This window comes from Bufo bufo, chromosome 10, assembly GCF_905171765.1.
Source record: "Bufo bufo chromosome 10, aBufBuf1.1, whole genome shotgun sequence".
Taxonomy (NCBI): domain Eukaryota; kingdom Metazoa; phylum Chordata; class Amphibia; order Anura; family Bufonidae; genus Bufo; species Bufo bufo.
Window position 1 is genome coordinate 146,344,696 of NC_053398.1, and position 14,352 is coordinate 146,359,047.

Genomic DNA, 14,352 nt, shown 5'->3' on the forward strand with positions numbered 1-14,352 from the left:
CAGTACAGGATAAGTAATGTATGTACACAGTGACTGCACCAGCAGAATAGTGAGTGCAGCTCTGGAGTATAATACAGGATGTAACTCAGGATCAGTACAGGATAAGTAATGTATGTACACAGTAACTGCACCAGCAGAATAGTGAGTGCAGCTCTGGAGTATAATACAGGATGTAACTCAGGATCAGTACAGGATAAGTAATGTATGTACACAGTGACTGCACCAGCAGAATAGTGAGTGCAGCTCTGGAGTATAATACAGGATGTAACTCAGGATCAGTACAGGATAAGTAATGTATGTACACAGTGACTGCACCAGCAGAATAGTGAGTGCAGCTCTGGAGTATAATGCAGGATGTGTGGACATACCCTTATAGAACAGTATCTCCTGATCATTAACACTTTAGCTCTCTTGCACATGGTGAGACTTTCTCTTGCCCCTCTAAAGCGGACACACATTGTCCCCCGCACAGGGACATACACTTATTCCTGACATCTGTAGGAGGGCCGGTGTCACATAGGTTGTAGTCAGCCGGCACTTGGATGCAGTGTGGTCACTGGTCAGTGTGACATTTCATCTGCTGTGGCATCTCTATAGGGGTGACCGTCGCTCTATGACCTTGCCCTTAGATCTGCAGCTGAACCCCTGTAATGTATTAACCATTTTGCTTCCTGTTGTTCAGTTTGGGGGTGGAGCCTGTGGATAAAGATGCCATCAAGCAGCCCCCCAGGAATGCCAAGGAAGCGATCCTTAGCAAAGCCTTACTCCTGAAGATCCTGCTCTCGGCCGCCATCATCATCAGCGGGACGCTCTTTGTCTTCTGGAAAGAGGTTAGACGATTGTAATTGTCGAGAGCTGCGGGCGAGGAGCTTAGTGCAGGCAGCCATTAAAGGGGTTCTCCAGGAATCTAGAAAATACCGAAATATTACTTTATTATAAATATATTCCCAAACACCTTTCATTAGTTATAAGGGTTTGTTTTTTCTGGGGAGCAATGATTAGGAGAAATAAGATGGCCGCCGTCCTGTTAGTGCACACAGAACCTGTCCTAATCGCACAGCAGGACAACACTGAGCTAAAGAGCCGCCTCATCCTCCTCTCTGCTCGTCAGGGATCACTGTTTAGTATGATCTTCAGCTGAATTTCTGAAGGAACGGAGTTCATGAGGAGGCGGCTGTGCGATTAGGACAGGTTCTGTGTGCACTAACAGGACGGCGGCCATTTTATTTCTCCTAATGATTGCTCCCCAGACCAAACGAGCCCTTATAACTAATGAAAGGTATTTGGGAATATATTAATAATAAAGTCATATTTAGGAATTTTCATTTTCTTAATTTCCGGAGAACCCCTTTAACCACTAATTTCCAAAATGAGGGGCAAACACGATGGGGGCGTAGAAATCCATGCACTACATCTCCCAGCATGATCCTTTATCTGTCATGTGACCTCCATTTCACTCTCTGCACTCAGATTCCGGATGGGAAAGTGACTCCCAGAACCACGACGATGACCTTCACGTGTTTCGTGTTTTTTGACATGTTCAACGCCTTGTCCTGCCGGTCGCTGGTGAGTGCGGCTCTGATCTCTCTACGGTCTATATCTTAAGACACCCTGTGGCCCCCAGTCGAGGAACTGGACCCCACTGAGAAACAAACGCCAGGCTCTGCCACCTGGTGCCAGCGTACCCTACTGGGCATATAGCCTGGTAGGGCTGACAAAAAGCGCACCTCGCTGCTTCTTCTATTTGGCAGGAAAATTAACTTAAAAAAATATGCTAATGAGCAAAAGTAGCACTTGGAGGCGGGCTTATGCATTCCGAGCACCGCCCATGTATTATACTGCCGCCCTTATTCTATTAATCCAGCCCCCAATCCCTTTGACTGACAGCGCTAGACCCACCTGTATAGCGCTGAGATCCCGTGCATCTATGACGGCACGTGCGCACTGGACTTTCCCCGTTCCTCTTGGCTGGTGTATTCCTTTAGTGCGCACGTGCCGTCATAGATGCGCAGGCGCAAGATCTCAGCGCTAGACAGGTGGGTCTAGCGCTGTCAGTTAAAGGGATTGGGGGCGTGATTATTAGAATAAGGGCGGTGCTCTGAAGGCATAAGCCCGCCTCCAAGTGCTCCTTTTGCTCATTAGCATATTTTTAAAAGTTGATTTTCCTGCCAAACCGGATCCAATAGAAGAAGCAGCGAGAAGCGCTGGCACCAGGTGACGGAGCCTCAAACGTGAGGGGCGATGCGTTCTAGAATGTGTTATTTCCTGTGCCGCCCCTTTAAATTTTTGCCATCTTTTCCAGAATAAAACAATCTTTGAGATCGGCATCTTCAGAAACCGGATGTTCTGGCTGTCCGTGGTCGGCTCCATCCTGGGTCAAATGGCCGTTATCTACATCCCCCCCCTGCAGAAAGTGTTCCTGACACAAAACCTACATGCACTGGGTGAGTCTGGTGTGAGGGGGAGGATGATGGGAGTAGGGATCCACAGACACAACTACTGCTGCATCTGCAGCTAGGGGCAATGATGGAGGAGCTGTAATTACTGCTGTATCACCAAGTGAGGTGGATGATGGGAGTGAGAATAGCTGGGAGCCAGTGTTCAGCAGGACTGACTGGTCGTTACCCAGAAACTTGTTCCGTAAAACGGACAATAGGACATGTTTTACGGTATAGGGGACACTGGAGCGCAGCGCACTGTCCACCCCTCAGCGAAATTCCAAATGTAAAGAATAAACTATTGGCTGGCTCACAGGAATTTGCATCGACTTTGGGCTCATGCACATGAACGTATTTTCTTTCCGCTTTTTTTGCAGACCGTATGCGGAACCATTCATTTCAATGGGTCAGCAAAAACAACGGAAGGTACTCCGCGTGCATTCCATTTCCATTCCGCAAAAAAGTAGTGCATGCACTATCATTGTCTGCAAATCACGGTCCGAGGCCCCAGTCAAGTCAATGGGTCCACAAAAAATACGGAACCCATCCGTATTTTGCAGTTCCATACTGTAGAAATGCTCTGCCCAGCCGATATTGCTCATGCGTTTGGTGATTAATAAGTTACTGTTTCCGATCTGCAAAAAACGCATCAAGTACGGATATGTTTTGTGCAATAACGGAACGGAAGAGGACTTAAATCAGAAAAAACAACAACTCAGATACAGAACAATGGATTCTTAAAAAACGGACCGCAAAACAACAACGGTCGCGTGCATGAGCCCTTTTGCTGATTAATAAAACCATTTCACATTCACATAGAAAACCCTTATAAGGCAAAGATGGACCAAAATAACCGGCAACTTTATATACTGTCCCTTTAAATGCGGAGCTCACGCAAAAATATACAAAGTAGCAGCTTCCTTATAAATTTGTTCATTCGTGTGGTCGGTGATGTTCTTTAGTATACTGTGGTGCCAGATCTCTATACCTTGCGAAAAGTCTATACCGGAAGTGACGCGGCCTCACAGGAATCAGCTGGAGGAGGGTGTGCGCGGCGCTGCGCACATCCACTGGCTTAGCAAAGAATCATTGCAGCGCCGCGATAGAAGTACTCCGTGCACTTGTATAGAGATTTTGCAGCGCAAAATGTTGCATCAGATCTCCCGACCCCTGAGTGCGCAGGCGCGCGCACAAATCATCAGTTGCAGTTCAGCTGTACTATGTGGCGACCTCGGTATCCAGCCCTCAGCTCTGCGGTAAGGATGAACGGCAACTGATGATTTGTGGGCGCCTGCGCACACAGGGGTAGGGAGGTTTGATGAAACATTTTGCGCTGCAAAATCTCTATACCCCTAAGTACTTATATTGCGGCGCTGCAATGATTCTTTGCTAAGCCGATGGATGTGCGCTTGCGCAGCGCACACCCTCCTCCAGCTGATTCCTGTGCGGCCGCGTCACTTCTGGCATAGACTTTTAGCAAGGTATAGAGATCTGGCAGAACACGGGCTTTATTATTCACTCTTCTATTAATATGCGCGCAGTGCGCTCTGCTCACTGGTTACATTGTGTCCGTGTTGCTGGGCTTACGGTTTGCGGTTAGATAAAGATGCATTTGATTCGTCCACAACTTGTTTCACTGTTATACCCGGTCTTGTGTTACTCGCGGTTATAGCTGGGATGTGCGCGCCCTCTGTGGCTCTTATGCTGCCGCTTTCAGAGCGCGTTTCCTGGCGCATGCGTAGTTCGCCCGCTGGGACACCAACCTCGTACTCGCGTCTTTATTCGCCAAAAGTATATCTTGGTTCACACTGCCCTTTCTTTAGCTGTTCACCAGGGGCATTTCGGAATCATATCGCTCCTTCCTCAGTGGTATAAAGAGTAATGGATGAAACTTGGGACATGACCTTCAAATTTAAGGTCCATTCACACGTCCGTAGTGTATTGCGGATCCGCAATACCCCCGGCCGGCACCCCCATAGAAATGCCTATTCTTCTCCACAATTGCAGACAAGAATAGGACATGTTCTATTTTCTTGCGGAGCTGCGGACCTGAAGATCGGGGGCGCGCTCCGGACAGAACATAGTGTGCTCTCCCCATCCATTCCGTCCCCATAGAGAATGAATGGGTCCGCACGCGTTCCGCAGTTGTGCGGACAACAGTTGCGGACGTGTGAATGGAGACTTGTAGGTCTATTTTGCATCTGACCTGATTCCTGGACCGGATTATTATTTATAATGGTCCATATTACAGGTAAATATTCTCATTATGCGTTTGTTGAAAACGTAGGATTTTTCCCATAACATTTAAAAACACAATACAGTTCCATTTTTTTTTTTTATATCAAATGACCCTACACCAAGTCCATTAAAAAAAAATATATAAATTTTCTCCTTTTTTATTTTAATGGACTTAAATGTTTATTAAGTCCATTAAAATAAAAAAGGAGAAAATTTATATATTTTTTTTTAATGGACTTGGTGTAGGGTCATTTGATATAAAAAAAAAAAATGGAACTGTATTGTGTTTTTAAATGTTATGGGAAAAATCCTACGTTTTCAACAAACGCATAATGAGAATATTTACCTGTAATATGGACCATTATAAATAATAATCAGGTCGGAGCCAAACTAGACCTATAAATTTGAAGGTCATGTCCCAAGTTTCATCCATTACTCTTTATACCACTGAGGAAGGAGCGATATGATTCCGAAACGCGGCTGGTGAACAGCTAAAGAAAGGGCAGTGCAAACAAAGATATACTTTTGGTGAATAAAGACGCGAGTACAAGGTTGGCGTCCCAGCGGGCGAACTACGCATGTGCCAGGAAACGCGCTCTGAAAGCGGCAGCATAGGAGGCACAGAGGGCGCGCACATCACAGCTATAACCGCGAGTAACACAAGACCGGGTATAACAGTGAAACAAGTTGCGGACAAATCAAATTTGGGGTCATTAGCCCAGCAACATGGACACAATGTAACCACCGCAGTATACTACAGAACACGGATGAGTGCATGAGCCCTAAGGAAGTTCTGACATTCAGGAACGCGGGCTGACAACCAATATGGCTGCTGTTACATTCGCACCGATGGGGTCGCCCAACTTTCCCAGAATTCTGAAAGGAAAACCTTCCTATTTCTATTCAGAACTGTGCAGCAGTGATGGTGCCCTTTCTTACCTTAACCCCTTCTTCTCCCCTGCAGACCTGCTCTTCCTCACCGGTCTGGCGTCCTCCGTCTTCGTGGTGTCGGAGCTGATTAAACTCTGCGAGCAGTGTTGCTGCCGGAAGAAGATGGTGAAAGTCCTAGAAGAAGAAATCTAAAGACGACCGTGTAGCTCTTGTCGCCCTGCCCCCGCAATGTGCACTGCGCCGTCCGCTTTATTATTTATGTGAAGTCGACACTGCTGTGTTTTATTGGAGAAAACATTTAACAGGCATGAAAACCGGAAAGACTAAACCGCGACGACAGCGATTCCTGGCTCGAAGGAGAAATCATCGTGGTTTTTTTTTGTATTTTCCGATTCATTTACAATTAAAGACTAATCATTTATTTTTTAAATAATACAAACGAGTCTGGGAGTCAATCGAACCTGCCCTGCAGAGCATCACACCAAAGGAGTCCACACTAAGGCCTGGGGGCGGTATGACTATTCACATGCCCCAGAAGTTCTGTAAACCAAACATTTCTGCCGCATGTGGACGCCCAAGTGCGAGGGCTCGCACACGCAGCTGCCACACAGTGAATGAGCCCCTTAAATTCTGTGCTGTACGTACGGCGGTGTAAAGCAGCATGGCTTCCACTGACACGTCAGCCTCCGTTCACAACGCTCTGCATGAGCCCTGGGCTACACAGATAAGCTGCGACTACAGATTTAACACTGGAGGGACAGCTGCAGTCCACAAGGACCACGGACTGAGACGCTAATGATGGCTGCAGTCCACAAGGACCACGGACTGAGCCGCTAATGATGGCTGCAGTCCACAAGATCTCAGTGTGCTCCTGTGGACTGCAGCCTGAAACCAGTCGGTAGCGGTAGAAGTCGTCCCAGTGACGGGAGCAATCTTCTGGACCGCGGCTGTCCCTCCACAGGTCAATCGGCACTGGCACAGAAAGTCTCCGTCTAGCCCAGGGCTTATGCCCCCCCCCCTCCCCCATCACCAGCTTCCAGGGGGTCGTACACGGCCATATAGACGGTGGAGATCTTGCAGATTTGTGATTCCATATGTAAACAAGTGGGGGCCACGTTTTAACAAATGCAAAAGAATGATGGCGGCTGGCGCTGTATGTGAATAAGGGGGAGGCGCCAGATTCCAGTTTCATTTATTACAGTTTCCAGTGGAGGAAATTATTTTAAAAGCTGTAAATTCAGCCCCGAAGCAGGACAAGAGATTAGCATCTGAAACAAATTACGTAATAAAAGTTTTCTTCTATAAAATCTGGTAAACGTCGGGCGGAGGATGAGCGTCGCGCTCTGCTGGGGGCAGCACCATAGCCTGTTAATGTGAATCTGCTGCCATCTTGTGGTGAACGCCTGAACTGCAGGACCTGAAGCCCATAATAAAGCTGGCAATAATAATAATGGCTGTGTCGGGAGGATGAGCCCCGGGGTTTCATCTGGAGTCCCCTCTGGCCTCCCGTCCTCTCCTTATTTTATGCTTCATCGTCGTCTTTATCCCTAAGTCCATCGCTCTGCCGCGTCCGTCCCGTCATCTCCAGCAGCGCCTGCGCCTCTGGGTCTGCATCCAGGATGCTCTTCTTGTGCTTAACCTGGACAAGAATAGACGCAGAAAGGGACGTAAGACACTTACATGGGACTGCACATACAGCCAGAGCTGCAGTCACTGTACTCAGCTGCATCTCCCACAATGCACTGCAGCAGCGGCAAGATGAAACTGGCAGGGCAATGGGGTACAGTATATAGTAAATGTGGGGTGCAGCACCTGCAATATACAGAGTGTGGGTGCAGTATACTCTATATCCACAGTGAGCGGGGGGGGGGGGGGGGGGGGGGTGCAGTATACTCTATATACACAGTGAGCGGGGGGTGCAGTATACTCTATATACACAGTGAGCGGGGGGGTGCAGTATACTCTATACACACAGTGAGCGGGGGGTGCAGTATACTCTATATACACAGTGAGCGGGGGGTGCAGTATACTCTATATACACAGTGAGCGGGGGGTGCAGTATACTCTATACACACAGTGAGCAGGGGGGGTGCAGTATACTCTATATACACAGTGAGCGGGGGGTGCAGTATACTCTATATACACAGTGAGCGGGGGGTGCAGTATACTCTATATACACAGTGAGCGGGGGGGTGCAGTATACTCTATATACACAGTGAGGGGGGGGGTGCAGTATACTCTATATACACAGTGAGCGGGGGGTGCAGTATACTCTATATACACAGTGAGCGGGGGGTGCAGTATACTCTATATACACAGTGAGCGGGGGGGTGCAGTATACTCTATATACACAGTGAGCAGGGGGGTGCAGTATACTCTATATACACAGTGAGGGTGGGGGGGGGGGGTGCAGTATACTCTATACACACAGTGAGCGGGGGGGTGCAGTATACTCTATATACACAGTGAGCAGGGGGGTGCAGTATACTCTATATACACAGTGAGCGGGGGGGTGCAGTATACTCTATATACACAGTGAGCGGGAGGTGCAGTATACTCTATATACACAGTGAGGGTGGGGGGGGGGGTGCAGTATACTCTATATACACAGTGAGCGGGGGGTGCAGTATACTCTATATACACAGTGAGGGTGGGGGGGGGGGGTGCAGTATACTCTATATACACAGTGATCGGGGGGTGCAGTATACTCTATATACACAGTGATCGGGGGGTGCAGTATACTCTATGTACACAGTGAGCGGGGGGTGCAGTATACTCTATGTACACAGTGAGCGGGGGGTGCAGTATACTCTATATACACAGTGATCGGGGGGTGCAGTATACTCTATATACACAGTGAGCGGGGGGTGCAGTATACTCTATATACACAGTGAGGGTGGGGGGGGGGGGTGCAGTATACTCTATATACACAGTGAGCGGGGGGTGCAGTATACTCTATATACACAGTGAGCGCGGGGGGGGTGTGCAGTATACTCTATATACACAGTGATCGGGGGGTGCAGTATACTCTATATACACAGTGAGCGGGGGGTGCAGTATACTCTATATACACAGTGAGCGGGGGGTGCAGTATACTCTATATACACAGTGAGCGGGGGGGTGCAGTATACTCTATATACACAGTGAGCGGGGGGTGCAGTATACTCTATGTACACAGTGAGCAGGGGGGTGCAGTATACTCTATGTACACAGTGAGCAGGGGGGTGCAGTATACTCTATACACACAGTGAGCAGGGGGGTGCAGTATACTCTATATACACAGTGATCGGGGGGTGCAGTATACTCTATACACACAGTGAGCGGGGGGTGCATTGTTATTTTCCTGCCTGCATGTGCCTCTCCCACTCACCTGCAGCTCCTCAGACAGGTCCCCGAGCCCCCACACCTCCATGGAGTCTATGGAGAATTCCTCTGTGGCGGACAGCTGGGGGCTGTTGTATGTCGTGCACCGCGGTTTCGCTTTGCTGTGGCCTTTTCCAAAGTTACTGTCAATCCAAAGTCCAAAATAGTCGTGCTGCCCCCCCATACCCTGCGAGGACATAAGAGCGGCAGGTTAGCAATACTTTTAGTCCCAGTACCCATCACCCACTGCTGCTGCAGCCCCAGCAGTAATGTAGACATCCCCTTTAAATGATGGAAACAGCTTGTATTTTTTATACTCTGCTGCCATCTTGTGGTGAAAAAGGTAACTGCAGGATGCAAAACCAATTGCAGTATTTTATACTAGTGGTCAGTAACTAGTGGCTGAGACTACAACTCCCAGCATGCACCAGCAGCCTATGGGCCAGGAGGATGCCTTTTAACCAACAGGAGTATTGCTGCAGCAATTCTAGATCCCTGTTGGAGGATTGACAGGCATTTTTCCGGCTCCCTGCACAGTGTGAACGCCCGCCCAGTGACCGTCACACACAGCGGGCACTCACCAGTCCGTTGGGCATGGTCTGCTGGCCATGGTTCAGGTACATGTAGTGGTCATTGTATTCTGTGTACGTGAAGATGTCCAGGAGCGGCGCCACGGTGAATAGGAAGCATCTGCTGTCACCTAAGGAAAGACGACACAGCAGCACAGAGTGATTACAGCAAAACATTCTCCCCAGAAGTTCCCTGGGCTGGCCATTTAAAGGGCCAAGCAGGAAAAGATTGTGCAGTCCCATGAAAAACTGTATACGGACAAGTTCTGCTGCTTTCTAATAAACTTTGCTTGAATCCCTGCAACTTCAAGATCTCTGCTTGCTGTCACCAAATGGAAACAAGCCTATTTATATGCAGAGACTGAACACCAAATACAAGCCTAATACTTCAGCTCCACATGTCAGGGTTTGTTACAATGTGTTAGTACAGACAACCCTCTGTGAGCTAAACACAGAAGCAACACGGATCTCTCCTGCAGTGATAGTTTGTAACAATGTATCAGTCTGGAGTTGAGGATTCTCTAAACTTGATACATTGTAACCAACAGTGCCGAATAGATTGTCAGCCTCTGAACACTGAAGATCCATGCTTCTTGTCAGTGAATATGGTGAGAAATGGAAACACAAAGTCTATTAGAAAGTTTTCGCTCTGCACAGATGAAGCTTCATTTGCCGCCCCTTTAAGAGGCTGGCGCTGCAGTGACTCTCACCCTGGAACTGCGGCTTCACCTCCCAGTTCTGCGCTGCGAATCCTCCGAAGATGTAGCCGCCGGAGTCCCTCAGGACCAGAAGGCTGGGTCCCTGGTCCAGCAGGTGGCCACACAGCTGGGAGAAGCTCTCGCCGTGGACCCGGGTGGAGAAGAGCAGCCGCCATTTGTGCTGCATCTCGGAGGGCAGGTGGGAGTTCAGGTACAGGATGGCGGGCAGGTCCAGGAGGCTGCTGAAGCCGGGCGCCCTCCCTCTGCGGCAGCGCGGCACCAGGCTGCTGACATCTCTCTGCTGTTGTAGATTCTGCTGCAGGATGGAGAACGGCGAGGCGACGGCGACTCTGAGGAACGTGGAGATGATTGGCGCCCTGTAGAGCCAGTCCTCAATGGCCGCCCTGGAGAAGGACGAGAGCTCCGCGGAGTCTGGCGACTGCCCACCTGCCACATGAGAGGACACGCGGGGTCACACACTAGGCTCATGGTTCAATGTAATTAACCCTTCATGCACTGAGCTGGTTACCGCTCAGCTTCTGCAGCTGTGTCAGCAGCTGGGTGGCCAGGGTGCGGGTCCCGGAGGCGCAGTCCCGGGTGTTTTCGAGGCTCCATCCGGAAAGCGCGTTCTGCTGCCGTAACGCGTGGACAGCTGCGCCAATCAGGTCCTCCAGGAACTGGGGAGGAGACGGGAAACGTTATTATACGTTATTATAGAGGACGCAGGAAGCCTCCGTATATAATGGGAGAGGACTGCGACGCCCCCACTGGCTGGTACTCACCTGCTGAACCTGCTGCCCCGTTACGTGCTCGCTGCCCTCAGCGCCGATCATTGGCAGGATGACCGCGCTCTTCTCCTCGGCCGTCCCTCTCAGGAGGTCGATGATGAAGACAACAAACTGTTCCCTGGTCACCTCCGGACCGCACGCCGCGGTTTTGCCGGTTATGTTGACACTCCGCATCCCATGAAAAATGCGCTGAGACATGGAGCCCGGAAGGGAATGCCCAATGGAATCCTGGCAGGCGGAAGCAGAGGATTCTGGGTGAAAACGGGAGGAGGGTGGAGCCCCCAGACATGATCCCGCCCATAAACAGAGATAAGCGGCAATAACACCAGGGAGCTGATCACTGGCCACAACAATCCTACTCATGTTCTAGTTAAAGGGCCAGCGCCGTCTCCTGGAAATAAAGCTTTAGCTTACTGACAGCCTTCAAAACCAATTTCATCTGCTTGCTGTCAGTGAAAGGGAACCTTCTTATTTACATTTGGAAGCTGAAAATCCATCTCACAGCTGAGGGTTTGTTACAATGTGCTAGGGTAGACACTCTTCTCCAGTCCTGGACACCCGGCTCTTACCGTCACTAAAACACTGTAACAAGTCCTCAGCTGTGTTAGCAGGAGGGGTGGCCAGTGTCTGGATGTAAACTAGAATGTCCCCATTCACTGACAGCAAGCAGAGATGAGGTTATTCAGGCCCCTGTATCAAGCAGATGCTCATATTTGTCACCACTCTCAGTAAATCGTCATCCACCTCACGCCATGTCCGCCGCCTCTCACCTGGAACGCCGTCAGACCCACGCATTTCTTGCTGGGATTTGCAGTCATGTTGTCGAAGCTATGCCCTATCTGGACCTGCTCTGCGGGCGGCACCCGCGCCAGGCGTCTCTGGTAGGCGCTGCTCTCCGCGTTCCCCATCACCGAGGAGACATCAGCTGCAAAATGTGAAAGAGAAAAGCGTCCGGATCAGCGGCGACTGCACCGACCACACACACCAGAGAGATAAAGGGGGAGGTAAACCCAGGAGGGGCAGCGACTGCACCGACCACACACACCAGAGAGATAAAGGGGGAGGTAAACCCAGGAGGGGCAGCGACTGCACCGACCACACACACCAGAGAGATAAAGGGGGAGGTGAACCCGGGAGGGGCGGCGACCGCACACAGCAGAGAGATAAAGGGGGAGGTGAAACCAGGAGGGGCGGCGACCGCACACAGCAGAGAGATAAAGGGGGGTGAACCTGGGAGGGGCGGCGACTGCACCGATCACACACAGCAGAGAGACAAAGGAGGAGGTGAACCCGGGAGGGGCGGCGACCACACACACCAGAGAGATAAAGGGGGAGGTAAACCCAGGAGGGGCGGCGACCACACACACCAGAGAGATAAAGGGGGAGGTGAACCCGGGAGGGGCGGCGACCGCACACAGCAGAGACATAAAGGGGGAGGTGAACCCGGGAGGGGCGGCGACCGCACACAGCAGAGAGATAAAGGGGGAGGTGAAACCAGGAGGGGCGGCGACCGCACACAGCAGAGAGATAAAGGGGGGTGAACCTGGGAGGGGCGGCGACTGCACCGATCACACACAGCAGAGAGACAAAGGAGGAGGTGAACCCGGGAGGGGCGGCGACCACACACACCAGAGAGATAAAGGGGGAGGTGAACCCGGGAGGGGCGGCGACCACACACACCAGAGAGATAAAGGGGGAGGTGAACCCGGGAGGGGCGGCGACCACACACACCAGAGAGATAAAGGGGGAGGTGAACCCGGGAGGGGCGGCGACCACACACACCAGAGAGATAAAGGGGGAGGTGAATCCGGGAGGGGCGGAGACCACACACAGCAGAGAGATAAAGGGGGAGGTAAACCCAGGAGGGGCGGCGACTGCACCGACCACACACAGCAGAGAGATAAATGGGGAGGTGAACCCGGGATGGGTGTCGACCGCACACAGCAGAGAGATAAAGGGGGAGGTAAAACCAGGAGGGGCGGCGACTGCACCAACCACACACAGCAGAGTTAAAGGAAGGTGAACCCAGGAGAGGCGGTGATAAATGGTGACACTGTGATAGACATGATAACCGGGGCAGATTCCTGCATTAACTGCCCCTCTCAGGATAAATCAACTCACAATTACTAAATGTCTCCAGTCACATCCAGAGCTGCAACCCAGAATCTGCTGATTTACTGTCACCAGAGCGCAGTGCATTGTGGGAGCACCGTCTGACACACAGCAGAATTGTGAGCGCAGCTCTGGAGGCCATTCACATCAGGAGAGAGAAGTGGCGGTGGTCAGGTGCTGCCGCTTATCCCTCAACTTCATATTTACAGGTGACACAGGAGCCGAATGTTTCCACCCTAAACACTGAGCCCAATCGCTGATCAGATCTCACCCGTCAATTATACACTTAACCCTTTCACATCCAAAGAGCCTAATGTACGTTATATAATCAATTCTAGTCCTAGAGGAAGATAGATACCCCCCCGTGTTACAGTCCTAGAGGTAGATAGATACCCCCCCGTGTTACAGTCCTAGAGGTAGATACCCCCCAGTATGACAGTAACAGAGGTAGATACCTCCCAGTATGACAGTAACAGAGGTAGATACCCCCCAGTATGACAGTAACAGAGGTAGATACCCCCCAGTATGACAGTAACAGAGGTAGATACCCCCCAGTATGACAGTAACAGAGGTAGATACCCCCTAGTATGACAGTAACAGAGGTAGATACCCCCCAGTATGACAGTAACAGAGGTAGATACCCCCAGTATGACAGTAACAGAGGTAGATACCCCCCAGTATGACAGTAACAGAGGTAGATACCCCCCAGTATGACAGTAACAGAGGTAGATACCCCCCAGTATGACAGTAACAGAGGTAGATACCCCCCAGTATGACAGTAACAGAGGTAGATACCCCCCAGTATGACAGTAACAGAGGTAGATACCCCCCAGTATGACAGTAACAGAGGTAGATACCCCCCAGTATGACAGTAACAGAGGTAGATACCCCCCAGTATGACAGTAACAGAGGTAGATACCCCCCAGTATGACAGTAACAGAGGTAGATACCCCCCAGTATGACAGTACTGGTTACTTACCCTCTAACCTCCTCCTGCGACTTCTTCCAACGTCATGCCCAGAATCCCGGTGACGTCACTGCCCCGCCCCCCCTGTCTGCCTTGCTCATTCACAAGAAGCGCGGGAGGTTTGTATGAGTGGCAGAGTCAGTATCCAATCAGCATCAGGCAAGTGAGGGAGACGCCATGTGGGCGGAAAACTGCACTTCGCCATATTAGAGACTGGCGCTCAACTGGGTCCTAGCGCCTGACGTCAATCTGCTCCTCATCTAATGCGCCTTCTGAGGCCTGTCTGCG

General features: G+C 50.6%; 2 protein-coding genes across 2 annotated transcripts in view; one reads left to right on the forward strand and one right to left on the reverse strand.

Annotated features, from left to right (window-relative positions):
* ATP2C2 (ATPase secretory pathway Ca2+ transporting 2) overlaps window positions 1–6,399 on the forward strand; it is a 65,383-nt gene extending 58,984 nt beyond the window's left edge. The window contains 4 exon segments of the mRNA XM_040410546.1: window positions 683–830; window positions 1,471–1,566; window positions 2,303–2,444; window positions 5,641–6,399. Coding sequence (XP_040266480.1) covers window positions 683–830; window positions 1,471–1,566; window positions 2,303–2,444; window positions 5,641–5,759 — 505 coding nt within the window. The 3' untranslated portion in view covers window positions 5,760–6,399.
* A 284-nt stretch (window positions 6,400–6,683) lies between these two features.
* Window positions 6,684–14,141, reverse strand: MEAK7 (MTOR associated protein, eak-7 homolog). The gene is made up of 8 exons (XM_040410563.1): window positions 14,077–14,141; window positions 11,756–11,910; window positions 10,980–11,213; window positions 10,727–10,874; window positions 10,210–10,644; window positions 9,512–9,630; window positions 8,938–9,117; window positions 6,684–7,206 (listed from the first exon to the last, which is right to left on the reverse strand). Exons 2-8 carry the CDS (start codon window positions 11,891–11,893, stop codon window positions 7,090–7,092), a joined length of 1,371 nt encoding a protein of 456 aa, XP_040266497.1. The 5' UTR covers window positions 11,894–11,910; window positions 14,077–14,141; the 3' UTR covers window positions 6,684–7,089.
* Window positions 14,142–14,352: the final 211 nt, after the last annotated feature.

Excerpts from the sequence above, each read along its gene's own strand:
- MEAK7 (XM_040410563.1), bottom strand. The coding sequence starts at position 11,893 with ATGGGGAACGCGGAGAGCAGCGCCTACCAGAGACGCCTGGCGCGGGTG. Across the intron at positions 9,631-10,209 it reads GGTGAAGCCGCAGTTCCAGG|GTGACAGCAGATGCTTCCTA; the intron begins GTGAGAGTCACT and ends GTCTTTCCTTAG. Across the intron at positions 7,207-8,937 it reads ACCTGTCTGAGGAGCTGCAG|GTTAAGCACAAGAAGAGCAT; the intron begins GTGAGTGGGAGA and ends ATTCTTGTCCAG.